This window comes from Oncorhynchus masou, chromosome 13 (assembly GCF_036934945.1).
Source record: "Oncorhynchus masou masou isolate Uvic2021 chromosome 13, UVic_Omas_1.1, whole genome shotgun sequence".
In the NCBI taxonomy this organism is placed as follows: domain Eukaryota; kingdom Metazoa; phylum Chordata; class Actinopteri; order Salmoniformes; family Salmonidae; genus Oncorhynchus; species Oncorhynchus masou.
This window is the reverse complement of record NC_088224.1, coordinates 35,783,584-35,797,431: the sequence shown is the minus strand read 5'-3', so window position 1 is coordinate 35,797,431 and position 13,848 is coordinate 35,783,584. Positions and strand designations below refer to the sequence as shown.

The window sequence follows — 13,848 nt, the reverse complement described above, 5'->3', positions numbered from 1 at the left end:
GGGTTACCTGACACAACATTGTGACATTACCTCATCACGATCTGCATCCATTTTGTGTGAAGATACTGCAGCTTCATTATAGCCTGTTCATTTTGCCAAAGAATGGCGGTGTCTAGTGAAATATTTACACCCCTTAACAATTCAAATGCTAATTATTTGAAGTTAATCTAGTTTAAGTTTGCAATAGTTGAGAATACAATTGTCTTTGGTGTGTGTAACTGAAGCCACTGTGGTTGCCATGTTCCTTGACACTCCCATGAAACTAGAGTGAGGGGCAAGCCTGGGATGTTGCACAACTTTGGAAACAGCCCAGACACAGTTTCCCTTTTGAGACCAAAAGGTTTGGAAATACTGCTTCCAAAGAGCGGTGTCCATTTCATTCACAGTACAAATCACTGTGTAAGTTAATTTCTTGTAATCAATGTAGTCATATTTTCTGGGAATAACTGTTCTGGTGCTTTTGTTGCTCCCTACAGGATCTAGAAATGCCACACACACACACACACACACACACACACACACACACACACACACACACACACACACACACACACACACACACACACACACACACACACACACACACACACACACACACACACACACACACACACACACACACACACACACACAAACACACACACACACACACTCACAAACTTGTATTTCCTTATATGGGTCAGCTGCATTAGTGTCAGAGTTATCGCAGACAGCAGTCACCAGACGAGAGACACAAATCAACAGATGACCACAGCTGCATTCCACTAAAGGGTGTCACGAAAATGGCCCTGCATTTTCCCTTTCAACACCCAAATGTGTGGGGAAGAGGAAACATACAGGCGATAATAGAAAGAGAACGAGAGGACAGAAGGAACGGAGAGATTAAAACACAGAGCAAACGGTGGTGCAAGATTTATAGACGCTGAGCAAGTGATAATGAATGCTGCCAGGATTAGAGGCAAGGACAGAGAGAGAGGCAGAGAGAGACACAGAGAGAGAATGAGAGAGAAAGAGGCAGAGAGAGACATAGAGAGAGAATGAGAAAGAGAGAGAGAGACAGAGAGAGACGCAGAGAGAAAGAGAGACAGAAAGAGAGAGAGAGGCAGAGAGAGATGCAGAGAGAGACGCAGAGAGAGAATGAGAGAAAGAGAGAGAGAGAGGGAGAGAGAGAGGGGCAGAGAGAGAGAGAGCGGGAGAGAGAGCGACAGAGACAGAGAGCGACAGAGAGACAGAGAGAGAGAGAGAGAGAGAGAGGGAGAGAGAGAAAGAGAGGCAGAGAGAGAATGAGAGGCAGAGAGAGACGCAGAGAGAGAAAGAGAGAGAGAGTGACAGAGAGACAGAGAGAGAGAGGCAGAGAGAGAATGAGAGAGAGAGAGGCTGAGAGAGGCATAGAGAGACTCAGAGAGAGAGAGAGAGAGAGAGAGCAACAGAGAGACAGAGAGAGAGAGCGACAGAGAGAGAGAGAGAGAGAAATACACCGCTCTGGGGCGTGCCCACAAAAAATGAGTTCTTTAAGGAAATGCATCTGAGGTCGGCAGAGTCACAGAAACGGGGTGTTTATATACGGGGTATAGCGAGAGAGCAGTGTGATTCTCCAACCCCTTTATGTGAAGCCTCCTCTTGGAGCACTGAGTCGATCTGAAGCCAATGGTCCATAGGCACGCAGGTAAGCATTTCATAGCACCGTCATTTCAGTCTCAGTGGAAGATGATGTTGTGTGGTTTGCGTGTTCAACAACTGAATTTCTATGTGTGTGTATGGAGAGCGTATCTTTCTAACTGTATGTAGGTGTGTGTGTGTGTGTGTGCGTGTGTGTGCGTGTGTGTGCGTGTGTGTGTGTGTGTGTGTGTGTGTGTGTGTGTCTTTGTGTGTTGGAGAGCATATTTTCACGTCTGTTATTAAGTATTAGGTGTTGTGTTTGTGCACAAGTAATTGTGTTTTTGTGTACAGTGCAGACAGGTGCCTTCAAATTAGCTTGACACGAAAAATCATGATTTAAACTCCATAGACTCAGTTGTATGTAAGACATTAACCATAATGTCAAAACTCTTTTTTAAAGAGTGGGTGCTTGGCTACATTGCTAGAGGCGGAGAATGCATGGAAAATATGAGCAGGTTTTTGGCAAGGATATTTTAGACCATTGCTTTAGCAACAATGACCACTTCTGTGCTAATCAGAAGCATGTAAAGACAAAGACATAACCTTGAAGTGACAATAGTTTTCTAGCAGCTGAAAAACAACTCTGCGGGCAAATGTGTAAGTGTGTGTTATGTAAGTTTGTGAGTTGGTGCATGTACATGTGCTTGCTATGCTCGTCTGTCTAACCCTATTAATGCATCAAGATAAATTATATCACCTACGATTGTACCACATTGAAGTTACCCAACATCTTGACAGGAAACAGATCCTTATAGTACTCAACAATCTCATCAAGCTCCTTGGGTCTCTTATAGATGTAGGATCTTAATTTGAGCCAGTTTGCTACAGCATGAAAATAACCCTGCAGCAACAGGAAGTGTGAATTATTATGCGGATTATAATGATTAAATATTTTAGTAGGGGTTGATACATTTGTCGTATCAAAATTTAAAAGTGGAAACGACAAACTTCAGAAGCCATTTTAAACTTCAAACACACCACAAGTTTAAACAGGCTGATCAAATTAAGATCCTAAATCTGTATCAAAATATCCTGTGTAGAGGGGTGGGGGATTGTGGCAGATATCACAGGTAATCAGCCTTGTAGATCTGAATATGAAGAAGAGACAGTTGAAAGGGGATGAGCTGAAAATATGGACTTGTGGAACTGTCCATGAAAAAATGAGGTGCAAGAAACTAATTTTAGAGGCTGAGTCATTGTGTAAAAGCCAAGTTTACTCATATTTTTTGACAATGCAACTGGGTGTCCATAGGCATGATATCACCCAAGGTAATAGATACAGTATGCATAGTGAAATAATAAGTTAGCATTGCTACTGCCTTCTTGAGACTTGAAGTGCGGTCTACCCATGTGCTATTGGCTAACCCTATGCCTAAACCAGTCACTTGATGTTGAAAATCATTGGGCATCAGCCAATCAAGGCAGACAAACATCTCCCATGTCCATGTCTAGCACAGTCCAAGACTAATTGACTGCTTGTTGTTTTTGGCGTTACTTCACATTTAATTGTCCAATATATTTAGTGTAAGATTTGATTTCTACTTCGAACACTTGGAAACACGTTTCTCCAGAAGGATGCCAACACAGAAGGTCATGTTGCAAATTGAAATTGTCAGCCTTCGTGTTTGAGCTTCTCTGACAGCTAACTACTAGCTCTGTCAGCTTTAGCTTACATTGACCCACCATGAAATTTTACTTTCACTGTTTGAAGGAGTGTGCCATCTGAATGTACAGGGCACTGGTAGCCAACTTCTTCTATTTCATTTTAATAATGTCTCCTTCTTGTGGCTGTTTCACACAGGAAGTAAGACTCTTCTGTAAAAAGGTGCCACACATTTTGAAACAAAACAGCCAGACTTGTGATGCAGGTCAGGTTTTATGTGTTTCAAGGAATCACACAAGAGAGAGCTGTGCATATGCACTTCAACATTTTAACTGTACCAATTTATAGCCACAGTGTTACATTTGGCAAATTAGTGATCAAAATGTTAATCATGAGGTAAAAGACTCGTCTTACTGAGCTGCTTTTATACTGTGTGGTGTGTCTGAACGAGACAAAAGCTCACACCTGAGATCCACATGACTTATTTTATCAGGGTCTATTCAAATCAGAAGAGGAGCAAATAAATCGATGCGGTGTCTGTAACATTTGCCATGCAAAACAGGCAGCTACTGATGGGTGCGGAAGATGGACATTATGTGCAAACTCAGAAGCGTTACCATTAGACATGCAAACTTGAAGGGATACGCAAGCGAGTTTCCAGTGTGATTTCCCACAGACAGTCTCAGACCTACTTAATTAACTCAAGTGTCTGGTTGATCAAGGTGTCTAACTCATGTGGTCAACATGAAAGTCCTAGCTGTGGTAGGTGACAATACGCACAGTCTCAATCCCCTCTCATTCTCACACAGATTATTGAATGAACATGGAGATGACTGGTTGCAGTGGGTCTTCATAATCCATGCAATTGGTAAATTACCCTTTTTCCATAGACTATGTTTAACACACCTATGACAGAGGCAGTGCATTTAAGGTAAAACTGGCAGCTGCAATGTGTCTTCGACTTCCTCTACTGTACAAATGTTGTTGTTTTCCCTTCAGGCTATCAGAACCAACTAACTCCAAAGGCTGGGTGATGTGACATGTTTATCACACTTCCTGTTGGTATCTGAGCAACCATACAGAATGTCACTCTGAGTCACAGAGTTCCATTGAAAACACCCCTTGAGGAATAGAGGATCAGACAGATTGCAGGACCAATTAAATCACTGTCTGCACTTTTATCCATTTGTGCCACTGGACTTTGAGTGAAGCGACGTTAAACCCCGACAATTACTGTACTTTACGTGCTGTGCAATGCGACATGATGAGCTATTCAGAAGATTCTAAAGAGAATAAGTCATTTTTATTCCCAAAAGGGGCTGCATTCCTGCGTTGTTGTTGTATTTTCTACTTTGGAAGTAGGAGAGAATCTCTTCTAGAAAGAGTGGATGTCAGGGCAAGGTAAAGAGAGTGGTGCGATAGATATTCATAGTATGAATATGATAGCCTACATTAAACTTGTCTCCAAGACCAGCATATACTTGATATTGACATCTGACCCTAAATGTGTCCAAATGAAACCCCACACTGCTCCAACGACCAACAGCCTCTACTGACACAGACTTGCCAGCATAGGGGAAGATTTATTTATTTGGGTTTTTCCTCTTGACCCCCACACTAGAACTCAGGAGAGCAATGATCTTGGTCGTCCAAGGTCATAACTCAACTTCAAACAATACTACCGCAGTGTGAGTTCCTCTTCCTCGGTGTGAATAGTAAAGGTTAACCGTGCCAACTGCCCCTGTGAAGGCCTAGTCCAGTCATAAACGTGCATTTCCTGTGTTTTATGCATATTTCCATACTATGAGGTTGGAATAATACTCTGAAATTGTGAAAATTATGATTATGCCCTTTTACTGTCAGAGCTTTTTGAATAGACCACCTGCAATTTCTGTCTGTTTTGGTGGGATGGAGTTTTGGCCTGCCTGGTGACATCACCAGGAGGTACATTTGTTCATAAACCAAGAAGAGTAAGAATAAGAGAGTTCCAAACCTCTCTGCCAATAACAGATCATTTTCAGTTTTCCACTCCCCACTCAGACCACTTCCAGACAGTTCTAGCAAAATGTCTGCTTGAGAAATTCTTTGCTAAGAAACTATTTTGGTTCATTTTTGACGATTTTAATTGAAAACAATCACTGTAAGTACTGTACATAATTGTTTGCTAGAAATTATTTGATATTGAGATTTAAAAATAAAGAAATGCGTTGGACATTAAAGTCGTTGACTAAAACAGAGGAGCCTTCGCTTATCTTAAAGGTCATTTGACAGAGAAAAGGTCCAACAGTGAACCAACCTTACCAGAATAACTGTCTTCAGTGCTCTGTTTCTATAGCCGTGGCTGAGACCAGACAATCAGATATTGCACTTGACCCCATTATTGTGTCTCATCAACTCTTCACTTCCTTCCAAGAATCAAAATGGAGTCCTTCAGCTCTAAAGACATGGCCATGAAGGCCCAAAACAAAATCCTCAGCCGTATGGCCAGCAAATCCATGGTGCAGATGTTCATTGATGACACCAGCAGCGAAATCCTAGATGAGTTCTACCGCGTCTCCAAGATACACTCTGGGAACCGCACGGAAGCCCAGAAGGTGGTCAAAGACCTGGTCAAGGTGGTGGTAAAGGTGGGCATTCTCTTTCGGCACGATCGCTTCAGTCAAGAGGAGCTCAGCCTGGCACAGGACTTCAAGAAGAAGCTGCACCAGGGGGTCATGACGGCAATCAGCTTCCAGGAGGTAACTTTACAGGCAGAACTCTTCAGAGCCTCATTTGAACTCTGCATGATGCCAACAACCTAAAGCCTGCATGATATAACCACCTGACATCACCCTACAGTCATTGATCATACCTAGTAAAATGTCAAACTATCTGGACAGGATTCTATGGGGACTTTAATAGGAAACAACAATGCCAAACTTACAATAGTCTCTATCCTGAAGCCAATACCATAAACTTGCACCTGTTACAGCTGTTATGAATCACATTTCAAATCAAATCAAATTGATTTATATAGCCCTTCTTACATCAGCTGATATCTCAATGTGCTGTACAGAAACCCAGCCTAAAACCCCAAACAGCAAGCAATGCAGGTGTAGAAGCACGGTGGCTAGGAAAAACTCCCTAGGAAGGCCAAAACCTAGGAAGAAACCTAGACTGGGTGGCCAATCCTCGTCTGGTTGTGCCGGGTGGAGATTATAACAGAACATGGCCAAGATGTTCAAATGTTCATAAATGACCAGCATGGTCAAATAATAATAATCACAGTAGTTGTCGAGGGTACAGCAAGTTAACAACTCAGGAGTAAATGTTAGTTGGCTTTTCATAGCCGATCATTAAGAGTATCTCTACTGCTCCTGCTGTCTCTAGAGAGTTGCAAACAGCAGGTAGCACGTCCGGTGAACAGGTCAGGGTTCCATAGCCGCAGGCAGAACAGTTGAAACTGGAGCAGCAGCACGGCCAGGTGGACTGGGGACAGCAAGGAGTCATCATGCCAGGTAGCCCAGAAGCATGGTCCTAGGGCTCAGGTCCTCTGAGAGAGAGAAAGAAAGAGAGAAAGAGAGAATTAGAGAGAGCATACTTAAATTTACACAGGATACCGGATAAGACAGGAGAAGTACTCCAGTTATAACAGACTGACCCTAGCCCCCCGACACATAAACTACTGCAGCATAAATACTGGAGGCTGAGACAGGAGGGGTCAGGAGACATTGTGGCCCCATCCGATGATACCCCCGGACAGGGCCAAACAGGCAGGATATAACCCCACCCACGTTGCCAAAGCACAGCCTCCACACCACTAGAGGGATATCTTCATAATAACTGTGTTGTAATTACTATTGTGCTGTCACTAATATCTTATTCTCTGTCTATTTGGCCCAGGTGGAGTTCACATTTGATAAGGCTGTCATGACAGAGCTTCTGACGGATTGCAGGGACATCCTGCTGAAGCTCGTAGAGAAACACCTGACTCCCAAATCCCTCGGGCGCATTCGGCATGTCTTCAACCATTACTCTGACCAAGACCTACTGACCAACCTCTACACCCCCGGTGGCCCTCTCTGGCCTAATCTCACCAAGATCTGCAGAGACCTGAACAAACTGGTTGAGGAAGGCAAGCTATGATTGGGAATTCCAAACAGTCCTGGAAAAATGAGAAACTTTTGCAAGCCTATTAAGGAATTCTGAATTCAGTTTGCCCAATGAAAATACCAGGAGATATTATTTTGATAGCTTAATGGGGACACTGATCCAGTGTCAGTTGATGATGTAGATATTGATTTATGTTGGGATCTTTATGAGGGCATGGAATCATCATCCTTGCTTTACAACATAAGCCATCTGCATTAGGACTGGGCGATATAATGTGCATTTGTCATTATCACAGTATGAATGTGCATGATATGCATCGTCACATTTCAGTATCTCACGATATTACCTCTACCTCTGCCTCGATGCATTTCAGTCCAATGCTGTGGGAGCTAAGTAAAGTCCATTCAAGTATGATATATGAAAGAAAAATAGCTTACATTTGACCAAAATCACCTATGAAATCCTCCAAAGAGAAAAAATAACCTGCTATATATATAATCTGCTTCTTTGTCAGGACTCCCTGCTTCCAGCACGATAAGATTGCATCCCTGGTCTACTTTCAATTGATTTGTCCTTCTTTTTTAAGATATTCCGTTTCCGGGGAAACTAATGGACTTTAATATCGGACATCAGTCTGCCTGTTCAGTCACAGAAGTTGCTAACCTCATTTAAGTACTATTTAAATTTAAAGTGGCTATCTAGGACCAACAGACAACCACCTCAATTAGTGTCAGGGCCACATCTATGCATGCAGCCTTAGTATCTGTCTGATCACTGACTGTTCTGCTTGTTACAAAGAGTTCTTGAGACCGGCGAATGGCATTTCGTTTCTAATCCATGTCTGAATTAAAGTCCTGCTGTACAGTCTTTGCAATGAATGTGACGATTGGATGGTCTTTATAAATTGCTTCAAGTTTTCAATCAATCAGTGATAATTCCACAACATTTATATTCCCCTGAGCTTTCTGGAAACACTGCAGATGGACCATTTAAAAATAAAAGGTTTTATTTTGTTTCAGGGTTAGATCAGCTTTAATATTGCAGATAGATTGTATCTTCTGTCAATGTAATTGTTTGCATCGTTTCCAATCCCCCATATATTTTGGGGGGAAATATATATTTATGTTTATCAGCTCGGGGGCGGCAGGGCCAGTAACTGAAACGCTGCTGGATTGAATCGAGCTCACAAGGTAAAAACCTGTCGTTCTCCCCCTGAACAAGCCAGTTAACACACTGTTTCCCGGTGGACTGTCATTGTAAATAAGAAGTTGTTCTTAACTGACTTAACTGGTAAAATGAAAAACAATACATGCATATATTTTAAAATATGTTTCCTTTATTACTATATTTCCACCCCTCCCCTAAATGGAGTAAACTAGTGAACAACAACGCTTAGGCCTCTACTTCCAGGTTATACGTACTATATACTACTTTACAATAGTTATATTTGGTTTGATTTTAGTCCTGTCCTGTCCATCCTCTACCCTCAACTTCTCTCATCTATTTCTGATGTCCATCCAGTTTGATTCCTATTTGCCATATATTTTTAACTTTAATTTTGGATCCAGAAAAAGCTTTGCTATTGACTATAAAGATTCTATTTGCTATTTTATGAGTGTGTTAAGATCACACAATGGGGTTGTGGGGATATCAGTGCACGAGTATGTGTAAACAACATTTTATAAACAAGCTTGTAGCATTCCAGCAGTAGCACTTAGTGAATGTTGTGCAATGGGAGGAATGAGGCAATAATTGGCCATGAAACATAACACTTTCCACAGGAGAAATAGAATCATAAAGCAAGTAAACTCTAATGGTGTTCCCTACCCCTTTACAAGCTATATGTCTCCTATAACTGTCTTAGATGTAAACCATTTGAAAGTGAAAATCTAAAATGAAAGGACTTACGAGCCAAAATATAGTCTACATCTATCAGTCTGGATGACTTATTATGAGTCATCTGTTTTGATCAACTTCAGACAACAACATTTTATGCACAGAAGGAAACAGGAAGTGTCAGAAAGACAGCACCCTCAGACTTTCCACAGAACATGGCCTCAGGAAACAAGTCAAGCATGCATCACCTGCTTGCATTGTGAGACTAGATATGCAGACATTGTTCTTGACATTGATGAACTTGTCATTCCAGTTACAGAACATGCCATTAATGTAACAGGTTATCCTATTAGTAGAAATAACAGTGAAAAATAAATCAATGCTGTCCTCTACTGGGCTAGAGGGCTTATTGCACCTGCAGGAGGGTTACTTACTGGCTCTTGTAGTTCACCATAATTCATGTTCCTTCTTTCAAATCTGATGAATATATCAATCAGTATTATTACATAGACAACTGTATTAATATTATAGAAGGCTACAATAAAAGTCCTAAAATAATCTACTTCTTGTGTGGTGGGACCCCTACTCATCTTGTACCAGGTAGGACAGAATTATTCTTCCAACATCCATTAGATATAATGATCATTTAATCCCTCTTGTTTGAATCAGAGCAGAGGCTAAAATCTAAACTCAGATGACCAATGATGATTTGAACCACATATTTATTCAAAATCTGCATAAGGGAGAGTGGGATAATTTGAGCCACCCTCGTTTTGATAAAACCATACACAAAATGAATCATTTGACAAATATTTAGGAAGCAGTCATCATTTCATGGAGTCTATGAAGAAAGAAACCACATGGAAAAAGTGATAAGCAAGTAAGGTCCAAAAAACAGATTTTCACCAAGTCAAATGAATTTATTGTGTTAGAGGTGTCATTATACTTGTCTCTAAACCAAAGTAGATCACTTTAAGATTGTTCTATACATCAGTTGCAGTCTCTAGAAACTTTAATATGAGGTCATAAACCTGTCATGAAAGTCCATCATTGTAGCTGTGTTGGCTAATAAAGTCAAAATGTTTTCCTTGGGGTAAGTTGAACCAACGGCCATGAGACAAGTTGAGCTAATGATTGAGCCAATGGAAAGTTGCGCAAACTGAAGTATTTTCTTCCCATGCGTAATGCAAGGCATTATTGTTTGGTATGAGGTAACAGCAAGGACTGACCTATGTAAAAAGTGTTTTAAAAAAGTACAAAGTGGCCCCTTGAGTGATGCAGTGGTCTAAGGTACTGATCACTGCTAGAGGTGTCACTTCAGATCTGGGTTCGATCCCGGGCTGTGTTGAAGACGGCCTTGACCTGGAGATCCATGAGGTGGTGCACAATTGGCACAGCGTTGTCTGGGTTAGGGGAGGGTTTGGCCGGCTGAGATGTCCCATCGCACTCTAGCGACTCCTTGTGGTGGCTGGGCGCATGCATGCTGGCTTCGGTCGCCAGCTGTACAGTGTTTCCTCCGACACATTGGTGCTGCTGGCTTGTGGCTTAAGCGAGCAGTGCGAGCAAGAAGCTTGGCGGGGTCGTGTTTCAGAGGATGCATGGCTCTCAACATTCACCTCTCCCGAGTCCATAGGGGAGTAGCAGCGATGGGACAATACTGGATATCTTGTCCCATTGGATATCACAAAATTTGGGAGAAAAAGGGGTAAAAAAAAGTACAAATACATTTTTTAAAATAGATGATTTTGTTAGGTTTAAACCTGTGTTAGAAGATGCATAAAATGATTGAAATACAAAAAAAAGTGATTGTGATTGGGTTTGTTAGGTTCTAATTCTCAAAGTAAATAACTCAACGGACAATAGAAAAGCTTACATTTTTATGGCGGCAGGGGCAGTATTGAGTAGCTTGGATAAAAAGGTTCCCATTGTAAACGGCCAGCTCCTCAGTCTCAGTTGCTAATATATGCATATTATTAGTAGTATTGGATAGAAAACACTCTAAAGTTTCCATAACTGTCAAAATATTATCTGTGAGTATAACAGAACTGATATTGCAGGCGAAACCCTGAGGAAAAACAAAACAGGAAGTGGCTTCTATTTTGAAAACTCCATGTTCCATAGCCTCCCTTTGCTGGATTTAAAGGGATATGAACCAGATTCCTTTTCCTATCGCTTCCTCAAGGTGTCAACAGTCTTCAGACATAGTTTCAGGCTTTTAATTTGAAAAATGAGCCAGAACAATAACATCGCGTCAAGGGGTCACATGAGTTTTGCGGTTGATTTGCGGTTGATATATTATCAATTACATATTTAAAAAATAAACTGAGGATTGATTATAAAAAACGTTTGACATGTTTCTGTGGACATTAGGGAAACTATTTGGAATTTTCGTCTGCGCTGTCGTGACCGCTCTTTCCTGTGGATTTCTGAACATAATGCTACAAACAAACGGAGGTATTTTGGATATAAAAATAATCTTTATGGAAAAAAAAGGAACATTTTTTGTGTGACTGGGAGTCTCGTGAGTGAAAACATCCGAAGATCATCAAAGATAAACGATTAATTTGATTGCTTTTCTGATTTACGTGACCTAGCTACTTAATGCTTAGTGTACATAATGTTTTGTTATGCTATCGATAAACTTACACAAATGCTTGGATTGCTTTCGCTGTAAAGCATAATTTCTAAATCTGACATGACAGGTGGATTAACAAAAGCCTAAACTGTGTTTTCCTATATTGCACTTGTGATTTCATGAATATAAATATTTCTAGTAATATTTATTGAATGTAGCGCTATGCTATTCAGCGGTTGTTGATGACACTTATCCCGATAGGGGGATTGCAGCCATAACAAGTTAACCAAGTTTAATTCTTCCCAAAGGGTCAATACAGATGCATTTAGACAACGACATTTCAAACAAGCACTGATATTTAACCCTTTCTCCTCGGATGAGTCTCCTCCTCCACATCTGAACATCCAATGCATCTCTGTTTCTAGACAGAACCTTAGTGATATCTGTTCTTCTTCACTTCATCTGACCTGACCTCTACCCCCATAGTGCTTACTCCTCCCCTACTCAAGGCTGTCATGGTGATTGATACCAGACAGTGTCACTTCTCCTCCCAGAGGATTCCTCCCATAAGATCCCTGATGGCTAACAGTAACATATCCTGACATAATGTAAACGTTATACATTATCCTCTTTCCCTCAGTGACATTGTTAGGTTCTAAGATCTCCACCCGTCTCCCCTACACATTCCAAAGCCATCTGGCTCCTACAGATAACCATTAACTTCTGATTATAAACATGTTCCAAGTTCAACCCAGAATCCAACAGGTTGGATGTTTGGATTGAGTTGTTTGGGAAATAAAGGTAGACATGGTTTTTAAAAAGTAGTGGTAATACAATATTTAATTCAGTACAGAAATGTGTAGGCGGCTTAACCCCATGTCAGGTGTAAGTTGTGCCAAGATAGATACTTTTTGGGTTTACATGAATTCTAATTATTGTCAGGAATACAGAACATCCTGAAATATATGTAGATATCTTTGTTAGAAAGAATACTATATTTCTCTTGATGGAGTGATACCGAATGTAAAAAATGTCTTAACTTAACCCACTTTCCCCTACGTGGGATGGCGCCGATAGAAATTGTTGCATCGTTTTGCGTTCTTAGGAAACTATGCAGTATTTTGGTTTTATATGTATTATTTCTTACAAGGTTAAATCTTATTACATACAGCTGGGAAGAACTATTGGATATAAGAGCAACGTCAACTTACCAACATTACGACCAGGAATATGACATTCCCAAATAGGATCCTCTGTTTGGACCACCACCCAGGACAATGGATCGCATCCCAGTCCAAATACAACGGCGCCACAGAAGGGGCAGATGGAGCGGTCTACTGGTCAGACTCCGTAGATGGGCACATCTCTCACTGCTCCCGAGTATACTACTCGCCAATGTCCAGGCTCTTGACAACAAGGTAGATGAAATACGAGCAAGGTTTGCCTTCCAGAGAGACGAGATTGTAACATACGAGATTGTAACATACGAGATTGTAACATACTCTGTTTCGCGGAAACATGGCTCACTCGGAAACGTTTTCAGAGTCAGTAGAGTCACCCGGTATCTTCACGCATTGTGCCAACAGAAACAAACATCTCTCTGGTAGGAAGAAGGGCAGGGGTGTATATCTTATGATTACGAGTTGTGGTGTGATCATAACGACATACAGGAACTCAAGTCCTTTTGTTCAGCCCTCCCTCGCCATCCTTTCGGCAAATCTGACCACGACTCCATTTTGTTGCTCCCAGCCTTTAGACAGAAACTAAAACAGGAAACGCCCATGCTCAGGTCTTTTCAATGCTGGTCTGACCAATCTGAATCCACGCTTCAAGATTGCTTCGATCACTTGGACTGGGATATGTTCCGGATTGCCTCAGACAACAACTGATGTATATGCTGCTTTGGTGAGTGAGTTTAATAGCAACTGCATCGGTGATGTTGTACCCACGGTGACTATTAAATCCTTCCCCAACCAGGAACCATGGATTGATGGCAGCATTCGCGCAAAACTGAAAGCGCAAACCACTGATTTTTATCATGGCGAGCCGACCGGAAACATGACCAAATACAAACAATGTACTG

At 41.4% G+C, this 13,848-nt stretch overlaps 1 protein-coding gene across 1 annotated transcript; it reads left to right on the top strand.

The window, feature by feature from the left end:
- The first annotated feature begins 1,166 nt into the window (after positions 1 to 1,166).
- On the top strand, positions 1,167 to 8,743 carry LOC135552177 (tumor necrosis factor alpha-induced protein 8-like protein 2). Its single transcript, XM_064983634.1, has 3 exons — positions 1,167 to 1,666; positions 5,676 to 6,000; positions 7,145 to 8,743. The coding sequence occupies exons 2-3, from the start codon at positions 5,683 to 5,685 to the stop codon at positions 7,385 to 7,387; spliced, it is 561 nt and encodes a 186-aa protein (XP_064839706.1). The 5' UTR covers positions 1,167 to 1,666; positions 5,676 to 5,682; the 3' UTR covers positions 7,388 to 8,743.
- The last annotated feature ends 5,105 nt before the right edge of the window (positions 8,744 to 13,848 follow it).

Bases quoted from the DNA above. Each gene is read 5' to 3' on its own strand.
- LOC135552177 (XM_064983634.1), top strand. From the start codon at position 5,683: ATGGAGTCCTTCAGCTCTAAAGACATGGCCATGAAGGCCCAAAACAAA. The intron at 6,001-7,144 runs GTAACTTTACAG...TATTTGGCCCAG, and splicing joins CGGCAATCAGCTTCCAGGAG to GTGGAGTTCACATTTGATAA.